At 48.4% G+C, this 15,957-nt stretch overlaps 1 protein-coding gene across 3 annotated transcripts in view; it reads right to left on the bottom strand.

Moving 5' to 3' along the window:
• Positions 1–15,561, bottom strand: part of LOC142769374 (calcium-activated chloride channel regulator 1-like) — a 101,314-nt gene extending 85,753 nt beyond the window's left edge. Inside the window, exon 1 of one of the 3 annotated variants that reach the window (XR_012885805.1) lies at positions 15,476–15,561. Coding sequence is in view for 1 of the 3 variants with exons in the window: in XM_075872561.1 (XP_075728676.1) it covers positions 9,534–9,626 (93 nt within the window). In the remaining 2 variants the exon portion in view is untranslated. Of the gene's footprint in view, positions 1–9,533; positions 9,636–15,475 lie in introns of those variants that run through there. The other 2 variants (XM_075872562.1, XM_075872561.1) reach the window with 2 other exon arrangements.
• Between the last annotated feature and the right edge of the window lie 396 nt (positions 15,562–15,957).

Here is a 15,957-nt window from a genome sequence, read left to right as displayed (position 1 = left end):
TTTACCTTCGTTGTCTGTTCAGGTCAAGTGATATCAAATTCACTATATGTGGAGCTAGTGAAACGGCCGCGAGCACATCTTGAGCTTGGTGCGTTGTCATGTTCTTAAATGGCACGCGTGTCATGATTATCGTGCTCGCACCAGTCATTTACCTTCGTCATCAATTGACGTCTCGTAGCACCGAATTCGGTATATGTGGAGCTAGCGAAATGGCCGCGAGCGCATCATGAAGGGCCCGATATACTCCGACCTAACGTTGACGAGCGTGCACGCTGGGCGAAGCGATGCTGCGCTAGCAAAACGGACGCCAGGCGCGACCGGCTCGACCGGCGTGACTAGCGTCCGTCGGCGCAGCCCGGTGGCAACCGGCTCGATATGCAACATGCTGAATTTCGCACCATGACGTTACCCAGCTCTAACCAGACAGCACTGCGTCGGCGTCTCTTCGTGATGGAGGGACGCCGGGTGCGCTCAAACGCTCATGCGTCAAAGAAACGCAACGTGGCGCGCGCCTGCAAGTAAACGGCAGGTAGATTGGTGCCTGGCGTGGTATCGCCGGCATGACGCGACGAAACGAGCACCGGCGCGCACGCGCGCGGGGTCACGTCAAATTGTATTGGCACCTTGAGTGTGGCATGTAGTCATGTTACATGACACACATCTCATGACTATCATGTTTGCATCAGTCTCATACATTTATCATCCATTTACGTCCCGTAATACCAAACTTTGTATATGCGACGCTAGCGTAACCCGCGGGAGCGCATTATGAGCGTAATATGTAATCATGTTGTTACATGACACGCACCTCCACTGATGATTATCATGTTTGTACTAGTCACATACCTTCGTCATTCATTCACGTCCCGTAATACAAAATTTGGTAGACGCGAAGCTGGCGAAGTGATTGCGAGCGCACCATTAGCGGGGCGTATAGTCAGGACTAGTCATGACATAAAGATCATGACATGCATGTCATGATTTCCACGTTAGGGCCATTCAATCATGTTTGTTATTCAGTCATGTCATACCATGCCAGTTTTGCAACAAATGTGAACGAAACCGCCGCAAAAGCAGCAAGGCCATAAAATGCAAATTATAACATTCATGATTTACAAATCACAATTTTGACTTGTCACTCATGCTTGTCATACAGTCATGTTATGACATACCAAGTTTGGGGTTGATGTACCATTATCGAAACGGCCAGGAGAGCTAAAAGCCGTATGCGGATAGATAGATAGATAGATAGATAGATAGATAGATAGATAGATAGATAGATAGATAGATAGATAGATAGATAGATAGATAGATAGATAGATAGATAGATAGATAGATAGATAGATAGATAGATAGATAGATAGATAGATAGATAGATAGATAGATAGATAGATAGATAGATAGATAGATAGATAGATAGATACGCTCAAAGTCGCCAAAGCTCGCTAGGAAATGCTTTTCATTTAAAAGTATCACTAAATTACGTATTCAATTCTTGGCCGATTTTCCTGAGTAGGTTTGAGGCATGACTGCGGATTCATCATCATCATTATCATCTTCTTTTTTTCTACTTCTTCTTCTTCTTTTTCTTCTTCTTCTTTTCTTCTTCCTCCTACCTGTGCCTCAAATTTTCGGTTTGTTTTCCCTCTAATTCTGGAAGCAACCACTCCCTCCTTGCGAGAATTGATGAAGAAGCCTCTAAAGGCTTTAGTGGTGGACAACCACTGCTTCCGGCAGCGGCTAAGAAACGTGGGAACACCTCAAGTGGCACAGACAGCGAGGCAGTGGAGTTCTATTCGGACAGCTAAGGTCATCGGATGGTGTCTACACTGTAGTCATGAGCCGCAATGCAAAACAAGGACTGCTACAAACATCGTCGGCAGCGAGTGTATCTACCATGCAGGCTACCCCGCTAGGCTGGCCACACATTATGGTCGTATAACCATGAACCCTTCGACCAGTTTACGACTCCTTAACAGGCATGTCTCCTCTGCATATTTCACGCTAAATTAAATTAAAGACGTGAGGATCAACTCGCATAAGAATGTTCTCGCAGTTTATGTTCTACACCGTAGTGTGACGCAAAGCCTACAAATCATCACAGAAATCGACAAAGCCAAAGTTCAATCAGTGATCCCCGAAGGCTGTAATGGCAATGTTAGCGTCATTTCTGATGGCGACATTTTCTTCTCTACTGATGATTTTCTAATCTGGATAAAGGCAACTACAGAAGGCATCTTCAGCAGGCACATCGCAAGGCTCAGTAATTTACTTTGCTTAAAGCTTGTTTTTCAGGGAGACAGTATTCCCGCTCACGTCAAAGTTGGCCACGTTTGCCACCAAGTACGTTCATACATACTAAGGGCCACCCAATGCTGCACTTGTTTCAGGGTGGAACGCGCAACAGGCGTTTTTGCCAGCAATGTTGTGTGCACGTGGTGGGCTGAACGTCATTCACCAGCACCTGCCACGCAACTGTGGCAAAGTGCTCCAACTGCCACGGTGCGCATAGAACGTCTAAAAAGATTGCCCGCGCGTGCGGAATGACTACACCTGCTGAAACGTAGGGGGTGTAACAACCCAACGCACAGAACAGCTCATATTGCAGTCAGGTGACGTCAGCATCACGACAGAAGGCCTTGAAACGGGACAACTGCCGATAGAGACGTGCCATCTTCTTAAAAACAACTGGCCACTGACCGCCAAGCTTTACAAAAACAGATACATCAAAAGCAAAAGCAGAGACAAAAGCTCCTAGTGTAGAGTTACCTTCACTTCCACAAACACAGCCTGATTCAGAGGTGCCTTGAATCCCTCCAACACCGATGCCCTGACGAACCGCTGGTACAAATGCGACTGAAAACCACCCAGTTATAAATGTCTGCAGACCCTTATGAGCGCCATTCGCATGCTCCTAAGTGACTTGAAGACCCCGTCGTTGCAGAGTGAGTTGCAGGTGCGCGACCCTATGAGTTTGGTGCTTGCAGCTCTAGGGTAAAACTATGGCCCGTGACATGCTATCCCTTTCTAGAGGAGGTCAAAAAACGCAACTGTCTTTCACTGGAACGCCAGAGGGTTTAGGCCGCGCATGTCCGACTTCAGGCAATATGTGTTCACGAACCAGTTCTCTATAATTGTAACTTGAACGCAACATGTCAGCTCCAATCAGACTGTCTGGATATTAGTGCTTTATGTCCTGCACCCACAGAGAGTGGAGCAAGGTTTTTGTGTTCATACGGCGCAGCTTGATTTATGTTCATAACCTGGTGCCACCTGACGAAAAAAACCACTACGTTTGCCTAACAGTGAAAAAAATACTAGACCACTCTCACTATCATCTAAGCCTATTTATCCTCATGATGTCGTCGAAACTGCGAGTGTTTTTGCAGAATTTTGAGTTCACCTCTCCAGCTTTGATGATGGAGGGTTAACAGTATTCTGTAAATATATAAATAAGTAAATAAATAAATATCTGGTGACTTCGACGCCCGCCACTACTTGTAGGGAAGCTCCAGGGTCAACACTAAAGGTAGATAGTTGGTGTCCTTTGCTTGTTAATGTGAACTTATCCTCGTGAATTATAGCTGCCCTACTTATCCGTGTGGATTATTACATAGTAGTTGCCTGGACCTCCCTTCCGGGTCACGCTCGTTCGCCACGAGAGTACACTAGTTTTCAGATTTCAGAACAAGGGGTAGGTAGCGACCACATTCCTACATAGCTGAAGGCTGACGGTTTTCTAGGTATATATTCCTCAGGGCCGTCCTGTGCACCGATCAGCAAAAATACAACTAAATCATGCTAGACGGTGTTGGTGACTCACCTTTCCACCTAGACGACGCAATGAAGAGTGCCCTACAGTCCACCACTTTCGCTTTCGGCGAGCTCCTCACGAACCGATATGGACATTTACTTTGATTAGAATGAGCGATTCGTGGTCATGCAAAACGGAGTTATAGAAGCATGAAGTTTTTACATGGTGTGAGACTGGCGAGACGCACACTAAATAAAACGCAGCGTCCCATGGACAAGTGGAATAAGCGACGATGGGTATCTTTTTGCAAGTCTGTGGATCCAAGAAAGCCTCTGTCACTAATCTGGCAAACTGTCGTGGTTTCGTACACCTGTCGGTCAGCGCTACCCATGTAATTATCTGACACTTGACTTACGCTGCGAGGACATTTACGCTACAGAATCTCACTGCCAGGGGATTTCCTGTGGGACAAATTTGACTGGGACGAGAACGCCCCACTTTTCTTTATTGTGATGTGATCCCCGAATGGAGTGTCAATTTTCAATCGAACAACTAAATGCTGTGCTTGCTTTATACAGAATTTTTTCAGCGCCAAAACCTGATGGCATCACCTACCACGCTTTGTGTCACCTCGAGTATCAAGCTCGGAAAGTTCTCTTGTTGCGGTACAACGACTCCTGGAAACTGACACAGTTCCACGGGAATGGAAGTAAAGTCGCTTGATTCAGCTTCCAGACCAAAAGCCGACAAGTCACCTTTGGACATTTATGCCTACCACCCAATCTCCCTCGCGAGCTGTGTGGGAAACGTTATGGAGATCAAGAATGATTCTAACACACCTGGAACGACACTTAGTGTTCTACGAAACACATGCAGAAGTATTTTCCGGGTTCAGGTGAGGCCACTCATCATTCGACAATGTCGTTGACTTCGTACCATATCAAATAAAATCGAAGGCCTGTAAACGATCATCTGATGCTCTATTTATGACAATAGAGGTGCTTACGAAATTGTCCTCCTAAAAGTCATTCTCAGCGCAATATGAGGAGTAGGACTTGGTGGCTAGATCCATTTGTGTGTTCGTAGCTACTTACAGAGTAGATCATTTCTCGTACAGGCAGAGAATGTCCCGGCACCCGAGTATTGCGGTAGCCTAGGAGTCTCGCAAGGCGGTGTTCTAAGCCCGACGTTGTTCAACCTAACACTCATTAAACTATTTCGCAAGCAGCCAAGTAGCGTACTACGAGACATCTGCGTATGGATGTGTGTGGATGTCGGGTGTCACTCGACTTCAACTTTGAGCTCAATTTCAGAAGGAAACATCAGTGACATCGCACTATCTATGTAAAAGAGGACTGGAGATCGCGAGTGGAAAGTGCACAGTGATTTCTTTCACAAGAAAGTCAATGGACGTTTATGGCATATCAATTAACGGCAATAAGTGTGATCTAGCCGGAGTTGCAGGTTTTGGGGAGACATAATAATCCAAGACCTACGTTGGACATCTCGCATAAACTTCATGAAAGAGCGGATAACTGCAATTCGTCACTAGTTCAGATTCCTTGTCGTAAAACTTCGGGAGTGTCCATTTAATCTTGTTACAACTTTACAAGGTATTATTTATTGGCATCCTGCGGTGCAGCTTCCCTATAATACCTAACACGCGCAAAACTAGCCAGCGCACGCTCCAAAATACTGAGGTCCAGCTCTTAGGATATCCATCGGTTTACCCCGCCATGTATGGACTGCTGAAACCATTGCCAATGCGCAGGACTACCCGATCATGAGGCATATCCCCATTGAGGCGATGCGTACTTACCACATGCAATATGCTAGAAATACTTCTCATCACTTGGCGAGGTTCACTACTGAGAGTCCCCATCTGACATTTAGTGCAAGTGTCTGTGTGCATCGTGCATCGTTTACGTCAGGTTGCACGCCTGTCGAGAAGCTGGTGTACCTTCTGTGGTGCCTGACCCTTCTACAAGTATGTCTCACAATTCCAGGAATGCAGAAGAAATCAAATTTGCCTTCGTCAGCCCTAAAATAATTGAGCTCGTTCCACTGGTGTGAAATTTACAGTGACCACGTGTACTTACACACCGATGGTTCCATCACTGGGTCTAGTTATGGCGGTGCGGTGGTGATATACCAGCTCGAGGGATTCCCATGCGAATCAAGCTGTCACATGCCACTACGTCTATAGCAGCAGAACTTGCGGCTCTGCGTGGTGCCGTGGAGTACATCGCATCCCAGAGACAGAGTAAATAGGCAATGCTTTCTTGCTCGAAACCGTCCTTACACAGCATGCATTCAGTTGTTCGACAAGTTGCTTGAACAGATAACGTACAAGATAGTCAAGCTTCTTCAGGGCGTCACAGAAGCAAGCCGCGGGGTCAATTTTCAGTGGCTACCTGGTCATCGTGGAATCAACGGCAATTATTATGTATACGCAGACAACGCGGCTCCCACACTCCACCAAGATTACACCCTTGCGACTCCCCTATAAAGGACAGGCGCTGGAGGGCAACTTCGTCATCTGGCTCGTAATTTGTGTCTTCTGAAGTTAAACACCTCAAGCATATAATAAATACTAAACCACACAAAATATACCCTCAACTAGAACTTCGCCCTCCATCGGGGCTTCATCGACGTGAAGCTTTGCTTCTTTGTCGGCGTTGGTTGTGGGTTGCCTGCACAAAAGCATATCCAAACCTTATTGTCATGACAGACAGTGCCAAATTTGACGTTTGCGGCACCGAAGACATCGACCATCTGTTATGTCGTTGCCCTAGATTTGCCTCTAAGAGACAAAACTTTTATGGCGCGTTGCGACAATTGGACGATCGGCCACTCTCTGTGCAGATGCTGCTGGAGCACCATCCTCGGCTTTCGTCGGTTCTAAAGGCAGTCAAAGCTCTCCTGCATTTTTGGAAACTATGGACCTATGTGAACGCCTGTAACGTTTGTCTAGTGCTACTCTACATACGCGGCAGCCCATTTACTGGCAATGTTTTTGTGCTTTTTCTATTTTTTCTCTCTATTAAACTTCATCTTCCCCTTTCCCATTCAACCAGCGTAGAATAAGCAAGCCGACCATACACCTCGTTAACCTCCCTGCCATCTCTCTTGCTTTGCTTTCTTTATTAAACTAATTCAAAGATATTGCTTGTAAGATCCGTGCAATCTCTAATGGAATCACCCGTGTAGCTAGTTACCTGCAACCGTTGTTAGTCATAGTTATCATGTGACAGCGGCTTTAATGAGCTTCAGCTGGTACAGAGGGACGCCTATCAAGGTAGCGTAAAAAACAGAACCTTTTTTTTTTAGGAGCTTACTTGTCACTTTTCTTATGCTCGCACCTTCTCCGTTGTTGGCGGTATTTACACTAGTTCTCAACGCTCCCGTTACAGGCGCCGTTGCACTCTTTCGCAGCTGCATGCACTCTCTCCGGTGAGCAACGCAAGCGGTGCGCCACCGCTGCACCCGCACACAAGCCGCACACTCGACGCAGCGTGCTCTAGTAAGACAGGTGACCACAAGGTCACACCTGCTTACAGCGCTCGCGTTTAGCGCGCTTTGTTCCTCTTCCCTGGGAGCTCACCGAGTGAACACCGTTCGTTACCGCTACGCAGCTTGAACAGTCCAGAAGCCAAGACAAGAGCGTGGCAGGCTTGCAGTGAAGCAGCAGTTCGGGTTTGCTGCGAAGACATTACGGTGAGAGCACGCGAGACCAAGGTGAAAATGGCTCACCATCAAGCAAACCCAGAACTGCGGGCTAGAGAAGTGGGCGAGCCGTCAGGAAAACCGGTCACGTCCTCGTAAGATGGCACGGAAATGTATACGGATGATTCGCGGATCACACGGCCATCCCCGAGCAAGCTTCTCTAACGTCATTTCCTTCCTAGACATGGTGGTGACAGTTATTCTCCGTGATCGGCGAAATTCTGTTCAGATCTCTCACCTATATATCGGGTGAAGTTACTGGTTTTCTTCTGAATGAGCCAAGACTCCACGGAAATAATCCGCATCTAAGTCAATGACGCGGGACTTGCCCAATTCGATAAGGTGGTTGTTCATGACGCTCTGCCAAAGCATGTATTTTTTTTCACTGGAGCTTCAAGACGTCATCTTTATATTACCGCAGGCTTTTGGGTTCTTTGCTTTGTCCACAAAAGAAGCTTCACAACCGGCACGTCATTAGGAGAAAACCTGCTCATGAGCTTGAAGGCTCCACCTCCTATCAGGGGGGTCAATGTCACAGGTCCCGTTAAATAGGGAGGTAATCTCCGGGCTAATTCCAAGGGCCGAAGTATCGGTCCCAAGAACTGCACCGCGAAAGCGCAGGCAATTTAGAAGGGGTCCTATTTGGCACGCCAGCAGACACTCGTTGTGGTCCAAAAAACGAGTCAGAGACGAGAGTTGATAAACAAAACAAAATTATATTCTCAAATATGGCAGATTAAACGATAGAAAGATATGCACAATCGACCGTAGTTGAATACGATATGTCACCATTCAAACAACGTAATACACAGTGCAATCAGCTACACTCAAAACAACAGACACAAACAACAATACGCGCTACAATGCAGTCACATGCATCGATCAACCAAGACACTTAAAGACTAAAGAGTTCGAAAACCTATTCAGTCTAAAGTCCTTAAAACGAAGTTTGAATGATACTCTTCGAAGAATCACTCACTCAAAGTCCAGCGCTTTTGTTGATCCGCTGCCCCCGAAGTTTCTCTTCCAGGAGACCTCGCGTCTTCAATTGCCCGCTCTACAGGCACCAACTTCTTCGCCGGTAACATGGCGGCTTCCCACGCGCCACTGCTGGGACGCGTTTTCACTCGCTGGCGGTAGACACATTCTCCTGCTTGTAGCACAAGCTTTCACCCTTTAGTTGGAAACTTCTTCATCACCTGCTTTGTCACTGAGGACAGAAGCCTTCGCCGACAGAGCGGAATGACCCTGCGGTCATTTGCGTAAAACTGTCTTCTTCTCGTGCTTTTTCACTGAAGAAAAAACCTTCACCGACAGGGCGGTGAAGGTTTTTTCTTCAGTGAAAAAGCACGAGAAGAAGACAGCACATTGGCGCAAACATCCTTCTCCTGATCACCACTCTCCGCTGCTCCTTTAAATGGCTTTCGCGCTAGATTCTAGAAAATTGTAATCGATTTGTTGGCATGATGCACAGCCAAGGCTGGGGAAATGCCGAGACGTTTCGAGAGCTATCTGCGACGCGTGACGCAACTCTGCATCACCACGCCCTTTTCCTTCGAGATCCTTCCAGGGTTTGCTTGGCGGCCGCTGTGAGGAGGTTGGGCGGCGAAACTACGCTTCCGAGGGGGAGAGACGGCGGCCCGGAGAGTCTTTGGATGCTTATTTTCTTCTGCTCTAGCGCCGACTCCAAGGTGCCCCTCTGGCGCCCAGCACCGTCATTGTCGCCAGAACTTGACGGCGCACCCCCTTCTAAGCGCTTGTTTGTGACCGTCAGTCAGCCTTGATTTTTCAAGACACGAGTCAGCAACGCAGAGAACGAGAGCTGCCATTTATTAGCGACCCAAATAATCACAACCGGCTCTCTGGACCACCACAATACAGCACTAGTGCACACAGGAGGACAAAAAAAAACCCTGAACGAACAAACCCCACAAATTGGCAGTCGATGGAACATACGGCATGGAACATATTGGCAGGAAAGCCAGCGAAAAACATAACAACCGGAAAGCGAACTCATACGCAGTACGCCGTAGGATAGAAGCCATCGACTCACCTTTGTGGACGCCCCTAACCGGCGTTGCCCTGCTCTGTAGCACGCACGGAGGCAAAACCCTTCGCGGCCAGCGCGACCGGCACTGCATCCCATTGCTCACCTGCCACAGAAAAAACACCCCGGCTCGTCTCACCTCCCTCATTATCAGCCAGCCGATTTTCCGCCCCCTGTGGCTTTTTTGGATGCTAACGCTTGTCTAGCGCATGTGCAATGCGCACGTGCTCTCCTCACTCTGCTTCTCCTCTGCGTGCTGCAAATAAGGGCCCATCGGCCCGACGCTCCCTCCCCCCCCCCCACACACACACACAAGAATGGACACTCCACTGAGTATCATAGTCAACAGACTACTAAAGGTAAGGATGAACATCATATAAAAAATCGAGAAGGGTAAACTAAGAAGCAGTCCCTGATTAGTGTACTCAGTTTGTCGGGCACCACAAGACTTCATTATTAGTCGCATGTTCCTGTAGACACACTTTGTGAGGCACAACAACACATCACCACTCATCGCATGTGTACGTCCTGAGTTGCACCAAATGAAGCCTGTGCACATGTTACACATCACATAACAATTTGTGAACTGACTTTGTGCCACCAGTCGCACAGAATGGAACGCGCGCGTAGCGTGTATCGGTGTTCACGGCAGCCTGTGCGGGCGTTCTATTACGGGTGTCAGCCTTGTGCTTTGTCGCTGGCTCGCAGGCACTGAAGATGCTGCAGTTATTCTGTGAAAAGCGAGCATACTACAGAAGGACTACAAAAAAAGCACGACATCCTGATTCACAAACAACTTGCACGCAGAGCTTACAATCGACAATAGTGGTGGAAAGCGTTCACGCGTCTAGTGGGCGCTCGTCGTAAGCTTTGAGATCACAAATTTACAGCGCCTGCTACTCGACCACCACGTTTGTTTATGAAAATGAATTCTGACCTAGAAATAATTAGCTTTGAAACCATGTAGCGACCATTTCATTGTAGTGCGAGGGAGGCAGCACAGCCTTTTGCTGCATCACTTATTGCATGCTTTGGGCAGAGTACCTCATCGCCGACCACGAACTCTAGATGTTGCCTTTGTTGGTTTCAATATTCGAGGTGGGCTAGTTTCAAGTTCTCCCTGGCTTCCCGCAAAGTTTTGCTCCAGCAGCTGGAAAAATTTTTCGCGGACGTCACGTACTTGCAGCGCGATGATTCGGAGTCATGGGTGAACGCATGTTCGATAGGGAATGCGAGTTCGCGACCTAAGAGAATGGATGCCGGAGTAAAGCCAGTCAAACGATTCACTGTTCGCATGGCGAATGTAATTTCCTGTACGCGGGCATCCCGGTCCCTGTGCCGGTCGATGGAAGCCACCAACATTGGCTTAAGGTTTTATGTTGACGCACTCAGTAATGTTGGCTTGAGGGTGGTAAAGTGTCGTTTCCTTGTGGTGAACACCAAGAACTTTGCAAGTGGCTCCAAATATTCTACCTGCGAAATATGTTGCGTTCTTCGTTATTAGCTCGTTTGGAAAACCGCAGCGAGTGAACGTCTGCAGCAGACAATTGCAAATTACTTTTGAATCCAGCCGGCGAAAAAGGTACAACCCTACCCATTTCGAAAAATGCTCAGTGACTACCAACGAGTATCGACACCCCTTTGCCGATCTGCGGAACCAGCCCATTTCATGCTTTTCACAAATTGCATGAAGCCCGGGGGTTCGCGAACGTATGATGTGATGCCTTTTCTCATGTGTGGCCATGCGGCGACGCCACCCAACTTCTCAAAATTTCTCTTTTCATGACTGTGACCAGCTACGCGTGTGTCATGAATGAACGCTAAAAAACTTTTTTGTAGAGTCCGAGGAATGAAAGCGCGGAACGGGGGCTTGCCATCATGTGTATCATGTGAGGGTACGTAACGCAGAAACAGGCCGCCATTGGCCTGCAAGTAGCTCCCATAGGTGTTTGTGGACCATGGGGTCCCGTTGGCACTGCCAACGGCCAGGTCACTGTGTATTTTCTTGCACTGGTCGTCACTTTTCTGAACGTCAAAAGCTGCTGTCGTGAGACCTGTGTACTCCATGCATCTTCAGGCATTGTCACAACCGGGACCTCGGCGGCTGGTTCAGAAAACGCGTCTGCTACTTTGTTGCTGATGCCTTTCTTGTACTTCACTGTATATTTACTTTTATGAAGAAAACGTGCCCACCGGGAAAGGCAATTGGATGGGTTTTTCAGCTTCGACAGCCATGACAACGCCTGCTGATCGGTTTGAATCGTGAATGAAGCTCTATCCAGGTACATTTCAAATTTCTTCAGCGCAAATATGGTTGCAAGTAACTCTTTCTCTGTTATGGTGTAGTTCCTTTCTGCGCCCGAGGGCATGTGACAAGCAAATGCTAGCGAATAAAGCATTCCTTCCTATTCTTTTAACAAAACTGCTTGAAGGCCATATTCACTTTCGTCGGTCTGGACAGTGAAGGGTAAGTTTAGGTAAGAAAGGCGCAGCCGTGATATATTAGCGATATGCTCAGACAGAGCCTGGAATGATGCCTTCTTCACGTAAGTCCAAGACTAATGAACCTCATTGGGCAAGAACTGGTGAAGAGGTCTTGCCAGATCAGCACGGTAAGGAATGAAGTGGTGGTAGAAGTTCACCATACCCAAAAAAGTATTGCAGGCTCCTTACGCCCATTGGTAGTGGATTATGTAGAATTGCCTGAAGTGTCTGTTCAACTCGTCACATTGTGCCTTGTTCGAAAATGAAACCCAAGAGGTTTATTTTGTTTGAGACTAACTGAACTTTCTAGGAGTTGATGGTGACGATGCCTGCTTCCTTCACTGGTTGCAATACTGTGGTTAGGTTGATCAGGTGCTCGTCCAACGTTTCCGAAAAGACTAGCACGTCGTCCATGTAGGCAATTGCAGAGTTGAATTTGGCATCTCGAAGCAAAATGGTCATGGCATGCTGAAATGTGGCGGGTGAATTACACCATCCGAAAGGTAGCCTCGTAAACTTGAACAATCCCCTGTGGCAAGTAAATGCCGTTTTCTGAGCATCGCACTCTGCTAACGCAATCCCCAAGAAGCCTCTGCTACAGTCAAGGGTAGTGAAGAATTTGGCGGTCCCAAGCGTAGTGAAGAACATAACAGAGTCGATTGATTCAAAGGGGTATAAGTCACGAACCGTGACGGCGTTTAACCACTGCTAGTCAACGCACAACCGCCCAGATCCGTCCTTCTTTGTAGCTAAAACAACTGAAAACGCTTATGAACTGTAAGATGCTTTTACAGAACCAGTGGCAATCATTTTTTCGAGGGCGTTGTCCAGAAGTTGACGCTTGTGTACGCTCAAGGGACGCAGATAGAAATGGATAGGTTGAACGTCACCTGTGTCGATCCTGTGTTCTACGTATACATTGACCTGGTCAGAAGCATCTCTGAACATCGCCAGAAATGGTTTTGGGACTTCTTTTATTTTTTATTTTAGCTCTGATGGCCCTTTGAAGGATTCGATAACAGTCAAAAATTCAGCTGTAGTCTCCATGAAGGGATGTACATTTGTTGCAAGCAGATCCGACGGGGGCTCTGGCGAAGTAGGCACAAACGTGTATTATATTGCATTGATACCATAGCTCTAGGTGCCCCTACGGATATCAAGCACGATTCCCGTCTTGGCTATAAAATTGCGTCCCGAAATTACGAGGCAAGAAATCCCGGGTAAGTTTAGGAAACGTTGTCAAAGTTTTCACCCACTGAGTGCAACCGCTAAATGAGCTGCAAGCATAGCAGGGAGAACATAAGCAGAAGCCACGCGCGGATTAGTGTTTACCCTTCACAAAGCTAAGCCTTTAATCTGACAGGCATTATTTAATTCCCAGGCAGCCTTTAATCTCCCAGGCAAAACAGAAACAGCTGGGCCAGTATTTAAAAGAGCCGGGACCTTTACTCTTGTCACAGAAACCATCACGAATGGTGCTTTACCAGCGTGGGCCACTAGAGACGGAAGATGGCTCACCGTTATGTAGATTACCCAGTGACTGTTATCGGGTGGGGAGCACTTTGCAGGAGCGTTGGTTCCCTGGTTCTGTGGTAGTTGTACGACCGGGAAGGGGTGCGGCTTTATCTCTTTGGGCATGTGCTGCTTTGCTGAAGGTTTCCCGTGGTTGTGCTTTCTGGCGGCTGGATGATGCAAAGACCAAAACACCTGGCATCGAGGCCCCTTAGACACGCCTGGCTCCTCTTGAATGCGAGCCATAGCCCACGTAGGGGCCGTAGCCCACGTAGGAAAGAACGACCCCTTAAGTACGCCTGAAAACGTGAATGTGGCTGTCAAACGGCCCGAGTCATTCTTTCCACTTCAGGTGCTGAAGGGCCTTCGCAGTCATAAAGCTCCTTTAAGGATCATATGTATTCCTAGAGGCTTTCATCCTCAGCTCGTGTACGCCTGCGAAGTTCATCTTTCATGCAAACGACGTAGTCGGGGGGGGGGGGGGAGAAATTGGGCACGAAATAGCTGGTCAAAGTGGCATCAACTATCGAAAGACTGGGGATGATGCAACGTTCGGCAGAGCTAGACAGGGCGACGGGCCGAGCGCGTAGCAGGAGAGTCATTTGTGAGGGCTTGCGCGTCGTGATAATAGAGAGTTTTAGTACTGCGTACGCTGCATACGTGGCGGCGTTGCGTACGTAAGGACGCCACGTTCTGCGTAGTGCGCATGCGCAGACCGCAACGCGCACGTATCACGTTACGTACGCAGCTGCTACGTACGCACGCATGAGATGCGTGCGCGCGCACGTATGAGGTGATCGCGCCGCTCTCGAACAAATTCGCGACAGCACGAGACTTCGTTTTGCAAAATGGTGGCATCGAAGACAAGCACCGACCGGCTCTGTGGCTTAAAATATGGCCATAATCTGGCTATAACACTTGGATTGGCTCACATTGGCTGTCAACAACACGTACGTCTATTTTGATCTACCGGATGGCATAACACGATTCACGCTCGTTACGTACGCGGGTACTACGGCGTACTAAAAGCCGATTAGTGGCAAACGACGCCACGTAACGCAAGGCGCTTGCGTGTTGCGTACGTAGCACCATTACGCAGTACTAAAACTCTCTAATCTTGTATCTGTTACGGAAATTCGGTGGCCCATTTCTAGTTCATGTATACCTCGTATATAGGCAGGGCCAGCAATAAGCGAGAACTGTCATCTGGTCTACGCTGGCGTTGTAGCAGCATGGTTAGGTGCTCAACGATACGAGACGTATCTTGCGCGGGCGCGTCCTCTTTCGCCCTGGCGGGCGATAGGTCCGTAGAGTTTTCACCTTCACATGCTGTGATTGTACCAAAACTGAATAGCATGTGAATGCGCAAAGAATAATGCATTTGAGATGGGCGGACTGGACAGGTGCCTTCTGCGTGCGATTCTCGTGGTACTAAAGCGAACTGCTACGAAAAGAATGAAAACTGAGCAAACCACGTTAGAAGAACAAAAGGAAGGTCAACTACATGCGAAAACTACTTTAGTCGTCAGTTGAAGCTTCCGCCTCCGCTCAAGGGGCTCGGTCAGCCAACATTCCCAGGACACGAGCCAGCAACGCTCCGAACAAGAACCACCGTAAATTCGCTACTCAAAGAATCACAACCGGCCTTTCAGACCAGCACAAAGCGGCATTAGTGCACACAGGAGGACCGAAAAACCCCGAACGAACAAACCCCGCAGACTAGCAGTCAATGGAACATACGGCGCGGCATATGTAACCTGCGGAAAGCAAACTGACACGTAATACGCCGTAGGATACAAGCCATCGACTCGCTGTAGTGTACGCCCCAAACCGGCGTGCCTCTGCCCTGTAGCACGCACGCAGGCAAAACCACTTGCGGCTAGCACGACCGGCACAGCATCCCATCGCTCAGCTGCCACCGAAAAAAAAAAGAACGGGCTTGTCTTACCTACCTTTTAATCGGCCAGCTGCTTTTCCGCCCCCTGTGGCTTTTTGTAGCTTTAGCTATACTGGCTTCGCTGAGCCGATTTCGCACGGCACTGGTCTGCGCATGCGCAATACTACTCCGCCGCCGCCGCGCGCGCCTCCCCGCTGGTGTGCGCGCAACTCGATGCGCTGCGCAGACGATCAGTCGTGTCACGCACCGGAGACGACACCTCCCTCGCCGCCGCTGGTGTGTGCTTTCCAGAGGAGTGCCGTCATAGCCTTGGTAGACACATCGACACCGACGCGCTCCTTCCCTGTGCAGTCGCCATCTGACACTGCATTGGAGCCGCTTGATAGCGCCTCTGACTGGTGTTTGCCGCTGTGGTATAGCCATGAAGAAGGAGAGTGCAAATGCTCCTCAATGGTGCAGTAGAGCGGAGATGCATAACTTATCGAATCCCGAAGTAGTTGCCCGGCAAAACAAATATACATGTACCACATAATACGT

This window comes from Rhipicephalus microplus, chromosome 8, assembly GCF_043290135.1.
Source record: "Rhipicephalus microplus isolate Deutch F79 chromosome 8, USDA_Rmic, whole genome shotgun sequence".
NCBI lineage: Eukaryota > Metazoa > Arthropoda > Arachnida > Ixodida > Ixodidae > Rhipicephalus > Rhipicephalus microplus.
The sequence above is the reverse complement of the archived record's forward strand: the minus strand, read 5'-3'. Positions and strand labels throughout refer to the sequence as shown.